Here is a 13,724-nt window from a genome sequence, read left to right as displayed (position 1 = left end):
TCTAGTAGCCATGTTCAGCAGGAAAGCACCAGCAAAAGACAGCCTATATAACCTATTTCTGCTCTTACAGTGCCCTTGGAAGTGGTATTTTTTCCAGATTCTCCCTATATAATAGAGTAAGACTTGCAAGTGTAAGGTGCATTGTTGCATTTATATTTGGTTTATTATATTTTTTTCAGTGAGGTGTCCTGGAAAGTGATACCCACTACTGATTTACATGCATTGTCATTACATAGACTATTACTTGTTCATCCCACTCACAGAACTAATATTTTTCTATTTATCAAATCCAATTGAATTAGCTTTCAGTTACATTTTAAATATCTAAATTTTCAAGAAAAGGAGCACACAGTCTGGTCCTCATGGTTAAGCTGTTACAGTAAACATGATTAATACTACTGGATATAATTAATCTCTTAAAATAACATTGCTTTTAAGTATTGGAGCTCTGTAAGATTTTACCAGCATTCATACATAACCACATCAGTGTTTATAATATATATAATCTGAAAGACTTCATTTACTTTCCTTAAGTCACCACTCTTTCAAAATCCTGAGTGCATAGTGTTAGCCTCTTTGTGTATATGTTCACAATTAAACATGAATACATATACATAGTACAGAGGGAGAAAGAAAGGAAAGAAAACCAAACAAAACCAAAAGAAAACAACTCAGATAGTTTTTAGGGGAAATCAGTAGCAATTTCAGAAAATAAAATCAAAGATTTGCATAGTCATGTATTAGCAAAGGAATACAGAGAGACAAATTTCTCACAAAAATGAGAATTTTTTGTTGTTGGTATTTTTTAAAGAAAGCCTCTTCTGATGAGCAGAAGAGACAGTTTGTAACACTTACCAGACAAAAGGAAGAGTGTCTGAATGAAGCATTTCAGTACATCAGGGTTCTTAAATGGCTTGTGGAGGCTGATACCCTTTTATAGGGTTTCAATGAATTAGCCATGGAAACTCCTCCCACAACAGTATTAAATAGATACATTCTGGTGGTTTGGAAGCCTCTATAAAAATGCATATTTGTTGTCTTCCCCTCCTCCTACTCTTTACCTTTTCCTTTCTTCACTCACCCACCCCTTTTTCTCTGAACCGAATGCCAAGCTGACCTTCATCAAGGCTGAGCTGCTTCAGACATCAGGAGCAGCAGCCCTGGAATTCACATCTGGCTGCTCCATGACATCCCTCTTCTGGGATTTTGACTGCAGTCACCCACAGCATCCCTTAGGCCTGTATATCCATAGCAGTGAGGCAGTGGCCAGCAGCTCCTTCATGGTCTTTGAGGTTGCTGGTGCTCTCTTCTCTAGTTAGGACTAACATCTTGATAGTCCCAGTCACCATTCTTCAAGTCTTGATCAAACTGGTTGGGGATGGGGGACTGGCAGAGTCTCTTTGGACTATATCAGGCAAAATAAATGGGCTGCTACAGAGATTCACTGGCTCTGAATGCCTCATTATTACCATGACATTTCTGGCCTTGCCATCCTGCATTCTTGGACTGCACTTTCATTGTCTCACTTCTCAAAATTCAATGTATCTGTAATATCACAGTGACTTCTTGGAATTTAAAAAAACAGATTTAGGGTATAGGTGATAAACAGTCAGACAAAAGCTGCAGTTGCTCTGTGCCTATGTAACATACAGAAATCTGTTGATTTTAAGGTAAAATTAGGTGCTGCAAGAAAAAAGCAACCTATATAAAGTCCTACAAATCCATCTAGAGCCTTTGCAGCTATCTGAAAGTATTTATAGAGTTGTAGAGTACTTGTAGATAATTGGAAATTTCTTTTTAATGCAATTTGTTCTCACATTTATTTCCACTTCAGGTTGCTAGTGGTTGATATTGTAGGACATAAGAAATCCTTTTTTAAGATAATCCCACAGTGATGGGTCTGACAACACTAGCTACTTATTTATCTTCATTGATTTCAAAGGAAATTTCACCATGATAAGAATTTGATAGTAAATTAAAGCCTTGAGTTACCAAAATCCTGAAATGCTTTCTAGATCTAGGGGCAGCCAGGGTACAAGTAAACAAGCTGCATCATGTTCACCCACAGACCTCACCTCATAAAGAGAAAAGCATGGAAATATTCTCCAAGATATTTATGGAGGAAATTTATGTTCTCCCTGATGTGGTTCAGCCCAGCAAGCAGCTAAACACCACACATCAACTTACTCATTCTCCCCCCCGTGATGAGGTGAGGGGAGAAATTCAGAATAGTAAAAGTGAAAGAACTCATGGGTTGAGATAAAGACATTTTAATAATTAAAATAAACCAAAGTGAAATAATACCACTACATTGTAATAAAAATAGGAACAATTATAATAAAGCAATCGAAGTTATACTCAGCTCACAAACAGCAGGTGCTGGCTATGCATGAATGAAAACACAACAAGGGAAGTGTAAGCCTCAGGAACCAAATGAGCTAGACCTTGTGGAGACAGCAGCCATTCGAAGAGGGTTGTCCCCAGCAAACTCCCCAATTTATAGTGAGTGTGACATTTACGGTATGAAACACATTCTGATACATTCCGTTGGTCAGCTTGGATTACAGCCGAGTCACCTAACCTGGGTCATCTGCCCCACAAAACCCCAGGCTTTTGCTCTCCCCCACATCCTCTTGTGCAGAGACAAGGAGAAAAAAAAACCCCAACAAACCCAAAAGAAACTAGAAGCACAGGTGCAGGCAAAAAAATGAAAAACAGTCCTTGAGTTAGTGTAAACACTTCTCAGCAATGACCTGAACATGATGCACTATCAACATTCTTCTTAGCACGAATCCAAAACAAAGTCTCAGTAGCTACTATGAGGAAAATAACTTTATCCCAGCTAAAGCTGTAATACCAACTTATTTTCACTAAATTGAACACTACAATTCTCTCTGAAATTGCAACTCTTCTGAACAGAAAATGAAATTTTGTGACTGAATCCCAGTAGAACCAGGACACTCGCTCCCTTCAAAATCACAGGAGTATTTGGGGCTTTTTTTTCTTTTTTATTTTGTGAGGGATAACAGTATACCAGTCTCATGAGAAGTTTGCAAGGGAAGTTGTCTCTGTTCCACCTCTGCTGAATGAGTCAGTCTGACACAGACTAGAGCCTCTGGGACTCCATAATCAGGTGCTATAAACTTTTGCCTCCCTTTCATAGGATATAGGACACTGACGCTTCTTCCGCAATAACACAGGCTTCCAGCAAGGCAGGTAGGTGTAAATCACCTGGCAGAAGCTGAGCCTGAACAGGCCAGGCATGTTGCAGATGGAAGAGGAAGTTATCTGGAAGAATTAGCAGCCTTGATTTAGACTTCTTGGATTGGCTGTGCTCACCTTTGTTTTTTCAATGTAGTTTAGGGAATATTTTGGGAGTTTTCCTAATCAACAATAAACTCTGTTGTAACAGCATTTGCTAGTAATGTTTTCTTTCACCATTGCTTGGCTAGGAGACTCTGCTCTGAGCTGGCCAGCTTTGGACAAACTCTAGTGTAAACTCCAGCAACGCATTATTTCTGGGCATAAAGCTAGTAGCACTTGTAAAACTCCAGCAAGGGTACAGGCAAGCACTCTGTTGCCCCAGGAGCTCAGGCTCTGTTAATCTAAGGAGTATGGCAGTCTCCTGCACTCCATCACAGATATTGGGGTAAGTTATGCACAGCTGAGACAGTACCAGAACAGGGATAGGATAATTGCAACATGGTCTTTCACTACTGAAACATCTTTGCCAGCGCTGGCAGTCCTGCATTTCACAATAATTATCTAGAGAGTTGGCTCCTGATGGCCCTTCAGACACGCCCTTTCTTGGGGCTGCAGCTGCTAGCACAGCCTTGGCTTGGAAATTTTGTGGGAACTCAGAGACTTTCTGTCAGTGAAACTGAAAAGAAAAGAGAATGTTTCAGAATTTACAGCTGTGGTTTAAATTAGCCAAGAAAACTAATTAAAGAGGAGGAATCATGTTATTTCCCTCTTAGATCCCCCTAGGGAACACTTGATCTTTTTCTTCATGTCATTGTTAGAGTAAATCCTTGCCCTCCCTTAGGTCTAAGTTAACTAGTTGTTCATGTATTTTCAGGTATTTTTAGAGGTTTGCAATAAATATCTGGAAAGATGTAATATACAGCTTCTAGCTACAGATGTTTTAATTTGATAAAGACATCAAACAGTCCCTAGTTTTCACAATCAAACACCGTATTTCTCAAATGAAATGAAGATGATTTTCTATTAGACACACTTTAGAGCTAGTAGTAAGATTATTTTTATTCCAAGAAGGCGATGGGATTTGGAAGTAAGTAATGCTCAGTTTTCCCTAAGGTCTTGAAAACTGCTGACAGACAGACACGTTCTCCTTGGAGCATGAAACATGCATTCACCCAGAAAGCAAGCACTGGGCAGAAATGGGTCACACAAGATGCTTCACAACACTACTTGACTCCAGAAAACAGTAGATGTACATGGTGAAGGTGCTGTTCAGCAGGAGCATTCAGGATTGATGCAAGGTGGACTTAGGTGAGCTGCCTCTGAAGTCACTGGGATCTTTCCTTTGGCTTCAAGTGAGAGACGTAGTGATGTACACCTGCTAACAGACCAACCTGCAGAGTTGGTGGAGAGGAGCCGTGCTACAGGGCTGCCAAGAAACTTGTCACAGAGGTTCGGAGACTATCTGGACACTTTCTTCTCTTTTCTTTCCTTCTGTAAGAAAGAGCAGGTCCCAAGAGCAGAGGGCATACAACACAGAAAAGGGCACAAAGATCAGTCTGAGAAGATAAAACAGACGGTTAGTGGACACTGACCATGCACAAAGCAGGGGTGATACCATTGAGCAGAAAGCAACGCCTGGATGAATTTGCATCTGCAGAGAACATTCTTTTGACTACAGATCTCAGAGTGGTGTTACTCTGCCAAATCAGCTTCTCAGTTAATGAAAACTGGATTTGTAACTGATGGACAGAGTGATACAACAGCAGTACCATCTCTAGGGGCTAGGACAGTGCACCTGACAGATCTCACAAAGAGCTGACCTATGATAGCATGAAATCAAAAAAGCATGAAATTATCATCCTTTTTAGAACTCTATTACAGACCGCTACCAGGTTTCCACAGTAGCGCATGCTTTACTCAGAGATTTTGCCTAACTGAGCAGAAAATGAGAGACAGGACAGAATGGCTGATGACCCCTATAACATACTCTGTCTCCAGAAGTGCAGTTTTATGTGAGACTATAAAAAGGGCACAAAGAATCTCTGGTCTTGAAATAGCAAAAAAAAAAAAAAAGAATTCTAATTTCTCAGCTAAAAATATTTGAATAAAAACTTGCTAAGAAGGGCTCACTACTGTGCAAGTGATTCCTTTGAATCAGAGCAAAGCCTGTATTTTTAAAGGGAATTTTTAAATTTTATTTTAAGGGGAGTTAGCACATACTGTTCTGTATTCAGTGGGACCCATCTTCATGTATAGAATGTATGTCATTATTTCACTTTATTTCTTCAGTAAGAAATATTTTGTGCATAATTTTTAAAGCTCTTCTTCCAGTTTAATCTTTTTTTTTCCAAGGAAACATAAAGAAAGCTGCTGCTAGATCTATTCTTGCAATTCCTAGTAAATCAAAGAGGTCAAGCCTACTGCTAATCCTTTTGGCATTGCACTTCGAAAGCAAGTTTTCCTAAGAAGAGAGAATCAGTGCTTTCATTCCTAAAAAATGAAACCAATTCAGACCAAATGTGTTCTTAAATGCTCTTTTGGACATGTCTATTACTAGTTTGTTCTTATTTCTCCTCTTTTCCTCAGTGGCATACCACCTGGTATAACACTGCACTGCTGTGCTGGGTTATCAGGTTTATTAGCACATGGTTAAGAAAATGGAATCAGCCTCAGTGCAAGTTAAATACTCTTCACTTCTGCCACTGGCACCACACAGCCAATAACCCAGGATGTTCCCAAGGGATTCTTGCTGTCTTAAGGAAAAGCTAAGGTTTGCCATGGTGCTAATGACATTCCCTCAACAAGTACAGACTGCAACAGCTGCACTGCTAAAGTCAAAACATCTTAGTTTTGACCACCAACAAACTATTAGAAGACATTGGCCTCTGCGTTTCTCTTCCACTCCAGGGAAGTGTCTCACCCTACAGATCTGCCAGCTAAACTTATAAGAGCTCCCAGGTCGTACAGGTAAAGTATTCAGAATTAGCCCTGAGACCTGCAAAACTTTTGTTTTGTTTTTCCCCAAATTAGTATCGTTCTATCAGAAGTGTGTTAATACTGCTACCCACAAGTGGGCAAATGGCAGGCCCTCAGCAATACAAAGGTTAAGGACTTTATGCAACAATTTCTTTGTAATAAAGGAATCTTTGCACTTGCCACTGCAAAGGTGGAAGCATGCAGTGGGGCTGGTGCAAGGCACCACAGACTTTCCACTGGAAGACAAAGCTACCAAGCACAGAGATGAATCATTGGGAAACCTGTCAGTAATGTCTTTCCACTGAACTCTCTGGGTTTGGCTTGTCATGCATCAATAAAGCGTGATGTCTCCAGCTGTCTCCTGTTCTGAATTACAGAAAACCCTGCTAAAACTGATTACTTTTGGCAAGATATGCGGAGCACTTCCTGAGTGAAAAGGAAGAAAGTAATGTAATTGTTTTGCTTGTTATATGTTTTTATTTAACAAGAAACTTCTATGTATCTTTTATGACAGTGGCTGGATACCAGAACACAAAATTGCTGCTGGAAGCATGTTTTCCAGCTGGATTCGCTCATGTAACCCGACTGCAGGCAGCAGAGTTATCCTAGAGCAACCAAGAGCAGGGCTGGCTAGGAAAGTTGATATTTGGGGCTTACTTGTATTTGTACAAGTATTACATGTATGTATAAAAGTTTAAAATCCTGTTCAAAAGCAAGGGTGGATTGTTTTGTTCCACATGCTACTTAGCACAACAAAGTAACTTAATTTTGAGACCAAATACAGCTCCCTCCAAGCCCTCAGTTTGCTTTAATGGTCGAGCAGTTCATTCCAAGTAGCCTTTGGATGACACTACCTTGTTCAGCCATGATTCCATATACTTGCACACGTTATGGGAAAATTGTCCCAAAATGAAAAAAAAAATTGCTATTTTGCTCTATTGTGGATATGTAGGGTTAGTCATTTAGTAAAGCATATTGGCTTAGCCTCAGTGAAAGAGGTAGCAACAGGAATGGCTAATGGGGTAAGGGAACAGAAAAACAAGACATAAGAAGGGAAAATATTGAAAGCCCTTGTGTTAAAGAGAAAAGGGTTTCCTGACTGCCACACACTGTAAAGGCTCTGTGTACAACTAACTGCACAAATCTCTACTAACAGTTTTGTGCAAAAATTTCTAATCACAATAGCTGGTTTGCTCTCAGGGCAAATTGTTTCAACCTGTTTCAACAAGAGAGAAATTGCTGTGCATTTTGGCAGATGATAGAGTTCTCACAGAAGCAGTAGCTATACAGTCACAGAAGCACAGCATCACAGCATGGCTGAGGCTGAAAGGGACTCCCAAAGATCCCAAACCACCTGCTCAAGCAAGGCTACCTAGGGCTGGTTACCCAGGACTGTGTCCAGATGACCTTTGAATACCTCTAAGGAGGGAGACTCCACTGGGCAATTTGTGCCAGTACTCGGTCACTCCCACAGTAAAAAAGTGTTTCCTGATGTTCAGAGGGAACCTCCTGTGTTTCAGTTGGTGCACATTGCCTCTTGTGTTGTTACTAGGGATCTCTGAAAAGATCTTGGGTCTGTCTTCTTTACACCCTCTCCCTTCAGGTATTTATAGATATTGATAAGATCCTTCTCTAAACAGTCCCAGCTATCTCAACCTTCTGCTCCAGTCCCTTCATCATCCTTGTGGCCCTTTGCTGGTTTCTCTTCCATGTACATGTTGCTCTTGTACTGAGGAGCCCAGAACTGGACACAGTACTCCAGGTGTGGTCTCACCTCGTCTTGAGTAGAAGGGAAAGATCAAGCCTCTCCATCTACTGGCAATACTTTAACTAATGCAGCCCAGGATACAATCAGCCTTTGCAACAAGGGCTGACTCATATTCGACTCTGTCCATCAGGACACCCATGTCTTCTGCAAAGCTGCTTTCCAGCTGGGTGGCCCACAGCCTGTGCTGGTTGGTGCATGGGGTCATTACTCCCCAGATACAGGACTTTGACTTCCTTTTGTAGAGCTAATGTTGAATGAAAAATGAGAAAGGAGTTCTTGAAGTCTCACTTCTTCCTGTTGAATTTCACAAGGTTTCTGTCAGCCGATTTCTCCAACCTGTCCAGGTCTCTCTGGATGGCAGCACAACCCTTTGGCATAACAGCAACACTTCCCAGTTTTGTGCCATCTACAAACTTGCTGGGGGTACACTCTGCCTCACCATCCAGGTAATTAATGAAGATGTTAAACTGGACTGGTCCCAGTATTGACCCCTGTGGTACACTGCTAATTATTCTCCTCCAACTAGACCTTGCACCACTGATTCCCACCATCTGGGCCTGGCCATTCAGCCAGTTTTCAATCCACCTCACTGCTTCTTCACCCCCTATATCAATAGCTTGTCTATTAGGAGACAGTGAGAAGGCCTTACTGAAGTCCAGTAGATTATATCCACTGCTCTGTCCTCATCTACTAGGTTAGTCATTTCATCATAGAAGTTTGTTGAGTTGATCAAGCATGGCTTCCCCCTTGGTTAATCCATGCTGATTACTTCTGATGATTTTCCTGTCTTTCATGTGCTTGGAATGGTTTCCAGAATTAGCTGCTTCATCACCTTCCCAGGGATCGAGGCAAGGCTGACTGCCCTGTAGCTCCCTGTGTCCTCCCCTTCTTGAAGACAGGAGTGACATCTGCTTTCCTCCAGTATTTGGGCACTTCTCCCAGTTGCCATCATTGATCCAAGATTAGCAAGAGTGGCCTCTCAAATCTCTCATGGGTGCATCCCATCTGGGCTCATGGACTTACATATGTCCTGTTTTCTTAAGCCTTCCCTGACCTGATCCTCTTCCACCAAAGGTAGTTCTTCGCTCCAGATTATCCCCCTGGTGTCCAGAACCAGGGATTCTTGCTGGAAAACAGCACCAGACCACTACCAGCAACTTGCAAGCATCAAGGCTCTGTGGGTCAGTGAAAAAAGCAACATTGACTTCTGATGCATTGATAACTACGAACTCCATTCAAATTCTGCACATTCATTGTACCTTGCCAAGTTGTGATGGCACTCGCCTCATGTCCTGAAGAAGAACATAAGACTTGCATTCCATTCACATTGGGTTCAAATTACAGCCAGGATATGTACCAGCCTTGTTACAAAAGGTAAAATTTAACCCTTACATGTTTTATATGAAATGGGCTCCTTTCTCACTAGAAAAGGTGGTCAATTCACCTGCCAGATATGCAGCCAAATTCTGCAATAGGAGATTAAAAAATAACACAAGGCCAGAAACTTGGATGTTTTTCCTCAAACGTGCTTCATATTTTTCTCTAACACAATCTGGACCTGTTGAATTAAGATATATATATATATCACTAGGCCTAATTAATATAAGAGTCAATCTGAAACCTTTTACAAATAAGTACTAGATTAAAAGCATTTTCACATCATTATAATCTTTATTAAAAAATATAACCAAATAAACAAGGGTATTAAATTTACTCACATTCAGCAGAATTGACAAGCAGTGTTTCAGTCCCAGGCATGTATGTTCTCTGTTGATCACCTTCGTTTACAAAGGATTTGGCCTCAAAATACAGCTACTCTGGATTACAAAACTTAGAATATGTGCATTTGGGTTGACATATGACAGTAGTAGCATGAGATTTAGTAGATCTGCCTTCTTGCACTTTTAAAACTACACATTATCTTTACAAAGGCCCTCACTAGCATAAATATCACACACAGGTTTACCATGGCAAAACTAAATTGCTCCCTAAACAGATTTATCAGTCTATGGCTTGACTCCCTAAACACAGACTCTGACAACATCCATAAAGAAACCACTTCCTTGTTACTTCTGAGAGGTTCATGTTTCTTTTATAGTTTGGGAGGACTCTGGGATTGAGCAGGGAAAATCTGCTCTTAATTCACTCAACTGAGCAGTGGGTACATCTTCAGAAGACTGCTTTCATTAGAGGAGAGAATGTTATCTCATGGCAGACAGTCACATCGCAGCACAAATAGTCATACTACAGTTTCTATTCTGCTAATGGACATTTATTCCTATATTAATTAATTTGTCTTTAAAAATAAGGGTTTATTAGCATTGGCACAAAGGCCTCAAGCTACAGTGCTGAAACTGCTTTCAAACTGGAGCCAGCTGCAGAAGACATATGGTAATACAGGCTGTGTAAGCACAGCTCCACAGAGGCACCTGGGGACAGGGTGGGAGGAAGGGCATGTCCTGACCAGAGGAGATCACCACATGCCACACCACACACTAGAGTTTAACAGTTCCATCATCTTTTATACCACAGCCATTCAAAAGAATGCCAAGGGTTCAAAATAAGTAGGTGCTACCTAGAGCAATGTTCTGATATTTAAGCACCCACAGCACCAAAACTGCAGTATTAACTCAGACATGAAATCCAGCACCTAGGCTTCTCACAAAAGGCTCTTAACAGAGCTCTTAGAGGCAGCAACACCAGAATGTCTCGCTGGTATCAGAACTTAAAATTTCACAAAAATATTTTACCATCTGCTGAACACTGATGTTTCACAACTCAGTGAAATGCAGCAGTCAGAGAAGTCTGATCAGTTGCCCACAGAATAATTCTTTTCGTATGTTAACTTGCATAACTGATCTGAATTCCTATAGTACTCTGTATGTCTGAAAAGGGGAAAAGAAAAAAAAGCCTGCAAACGTTGCTTGCTTGACCATCTGTCAGGGAGAGAAGGATGCGAGAGGGGTTAGACAACAGATCCCTAAGCTTCAGAAAAGAGCCAAGGGGATTTATACCAGTGATGAAGGAGGGAAAACAGATTAGGAGGCTCTGAGAGTCATTCTTCAAATTGGGGTAGTTGGTTGGTCTTATCCTGCATTGCTCCAGAAAGAGGATGATCAACCAGCTTGTCTGAGGCAATCAGATGGGAGAAAGCGTGAGCTGGTCAGTCCACACAGACACATTAATTTCTGCTTATCCATGAGAGAAGATCCTACACAGTGGGACTCTTCCCTCACCAAAAAAACAAGAATTTTGAGCCAGCAGCAAGACTAGATGCAGAAAACAAGAACCAACTTAAAGGAAGAGATGGATTGCAGGTAACTGAGATCCATCAGAGGACTCCGTGTCTCCTGGGCCAAAGAGAACTCAAGATATCAAAAATTGCTTCTGGTATGAGAACAGAGATGTTTCATTTTTTACTACTCCCTTCCAAGCAAAATAATTATTTATCTGAACAAAATGAGAACATTAAAAGTTCTAAAGAAAATAGGAGATCAAACTGCCAAGCTGTCCTGTCTTAGGGACAAGATTTCTGTGAGGCTCATCTAAGGAACAACACAGTTCTCCAAAAAAGGGAAACTCACTTCTCATGTACACCTGACTTAAGGGAAGGGAGCAATTGATTTTGAAAGTGGAGAGAAAGTACTGCCAAATGGCAGCACCTGTGAAGAAACAGCTATTAGACACAGAAAACAGAATTTTGGAAATCTAGACATTAAACACTTCAGAATTAAAGGCACCGTACATATTGCAGTAAAAAGCAAACCCAGGTTCAATTTATTGCTTCACAAAATAGACCAGCTCTAGCCTCCAAACAGACAACTAAGGTGCCCTCCTTAAATACCATTTCCCAGTCATAAATGTAGAAAAAGAACAGAAACAGAGAGTTGAGTATATGCCACTCCATGGCAGTCCCATCCTGTCTCTTGCAAGAAAACTCAAAGGTGAAAGACCAATGGCCTTATCAACTCACACATTCCTGCTCAGTTTAGCAGTGACCCATTTGACATTTTGATCCTTCCTCGGCTGAGCTAAGGGTGGCACTGTCACCTTTAGCATTGAGTTGCTCAGCATCATTATAGTCCTGAGGCTGGCAGAGCCTCAGAGAGTCCGTCCTGTTCAGTCACTGTTCACAATAGACTCGTCTGGGTGACAGCCAAAAGCACCAGGCTCTGGAAATCCAAGTTCATGTATGTTCCTTAGAAGTTTGTTGAGGGACTCTTGGCCAGTAGTCTATGCAAATCTAACAAGATACCTATCTTGTTATAGACAAATAGAGAGAGGAACGAAGAGAGTACATCCACCTCTACAAAGACTGGCCCAAGGTGACAAAGTTAAGTGCACCATGCCTTCTACAGATATAAAATGGGCAACAGTAGATTTGGAGTAAGTCAGCAGAGCATGAAAGCTCAGCTAAGTCCCACGCTTCTGCAAGGCATTGCATTTATTATCTTTAAGCAGGTGATGTCCTCAGGGTTGCTTCTTTCCCTCAAGAGCAACCACAAAAATCTAATGTTATAAAATGAATGCATTTGTCTAACTTCTGGTGACAAGGAAAAGGGACCAATGGCTATTTATGTATGAGAAGCCACACTATGAGAATATGCTTACATCTGTTTCAAGAACTAACAGCAGAAGTGAAATATTTGAGAATTATTCATTTTATTCACATGTTGAATAATTTGGAAAAAAAGAAAATTAAAAGCCAAGAATGACTCTATGGTAGAAAATCCTCTAAATCAAAGTGAAGTAATTTTATATCCTTTGAGAGGTAAATGCTTTTTGGTATTTTCTATAAGCAGGATAAATGCGAGCAAACGCATCAAAACATTTTGACAACAGTGTCTTGCATCCAATGTTATTTCATGAAAAATCATTGAGGTACTCTTTTATTTTATTCAATACATTGTAAAAGTGCACATTTTGGTGTTCATGGAGCAAAGTCAAGTTTCAACACTTTATTGCTTTTAAATAATACACTATTGGCTAACAGATGTTTCTCAGTACTCAACATGTTGTATCAGATCAACTGAGAATTAGTTTTCATTTTACTTTCACTATTAAGTTACTAGATAATAACTTCACAATCACTTTTTCTAATGAAACATGGGAGTCAAGTGTCTATGTAAGGCTTTCTCTTTCAAACCCTTTTCTCCATCACCTTGATAGTGTAACCGTAGAGTTAAAGTAATATAAGTGACTCTGCACTAGGAAGACTCTATACACAAGAATCCACATTCTTCTTGTGTTTCAAACCTATTTTTATTGCCTCCACAGCCCCCATACCAGAACTGACCACAGATTTTCCGTTTTTTGTCGTAGTACCACTTCAGAACGTAATGCTGACATTCTCCACTATCTTGAACAAGGTCACATGCATCTGCAAAAGGCAAATAACAGACAAATTTAATGAAAGATAGATTCACTCTTCTAAGCATTGTAATTTCAGGGAAAATTAACGTTCAGTGCAAACTGACAGACGAAAGAGGTAGCCAGTGTTCAAAGTCTTGCAAAGATTCACTAAGTATTCATCCACAAACCCACAGTGCCAGTGTAGCCTAAAGCCCCTCTTCTCATGATTGATTTAACCAGAAAGAATGGCTGAAACAACTAGATTTTCAGTAGCATAAACAGAAGGAATGTTAAAAGGTCTTTAGTCTTCTAACATAGACTTTTTTCTAAAATTATTGTAAAATTATTATACCTGGTCTATAGGAACTAGGTAAATAAAGTTTTTCAGAGTGTTTCTCTTCTTTATTCCAACTTCTTATAGTGG

At 40.4% G+C, this 13,724-nt stretch overlaps 2 protein-coding genes across 2 annotated transcripts in view; both read right to left on the bottom strand.

Annotated features, from left to right (window-relative positions):
* Positions 1 to 8,153, bottom strand: part of COL6A6 (collagen, type VI, alpha 6) — a 54,943-nt gene extending 46,790 nt beyond the window's left edge. The window contains 1 exon segment of the mRNA XM_010183632.1: positions 8,030 to 8,153. Coding sequence (XP_010181934.1) covers positions 8,030 to 8,153 — 124 coding nt within the window.
* A 79-nt stretch (positions 8,154 to 8,232) lies between these two features.
* On the bottom strand, positions 8,233 to 13,328 carry LOC104539952 (kunitz-type serine protease inhibitor 6-like; the record flags this gene model as incomplete). The annotated part of the gene is made up of 2 exons (XM_010183631.1): positions 8,233 to 8,569; positions 13,205 to 13,328. Coding segments are annotated over 2 exons (461 nt in total), but the record flags the coding sequence as incomplete, so codon positions are not given.
* Positions 13,329 to 13,724: the final 396 nt, after the last annotated feature.

This window comes from Mesitornis unicolor, unplaced genomic scaffold (assembly GCF_000695765.1).
Source record: "Mesitornis unicolor isolate BGI_N332 unplaced genomic scaffold, ASM69576v1 scaffold10014, whole genome shotgun sequence".
NCBI classification, from domain to species: Eukaryota; Metazoa; Chordata; class Aves; order Mesitornithiformes; family Mesitornithidae; genus Mesitornis; species Mesitornis unicolor.
Note: the sequence above shows the minus strand (reverse complement) of the source record. Positions and strands in the feature narration are given on the sequence as shown.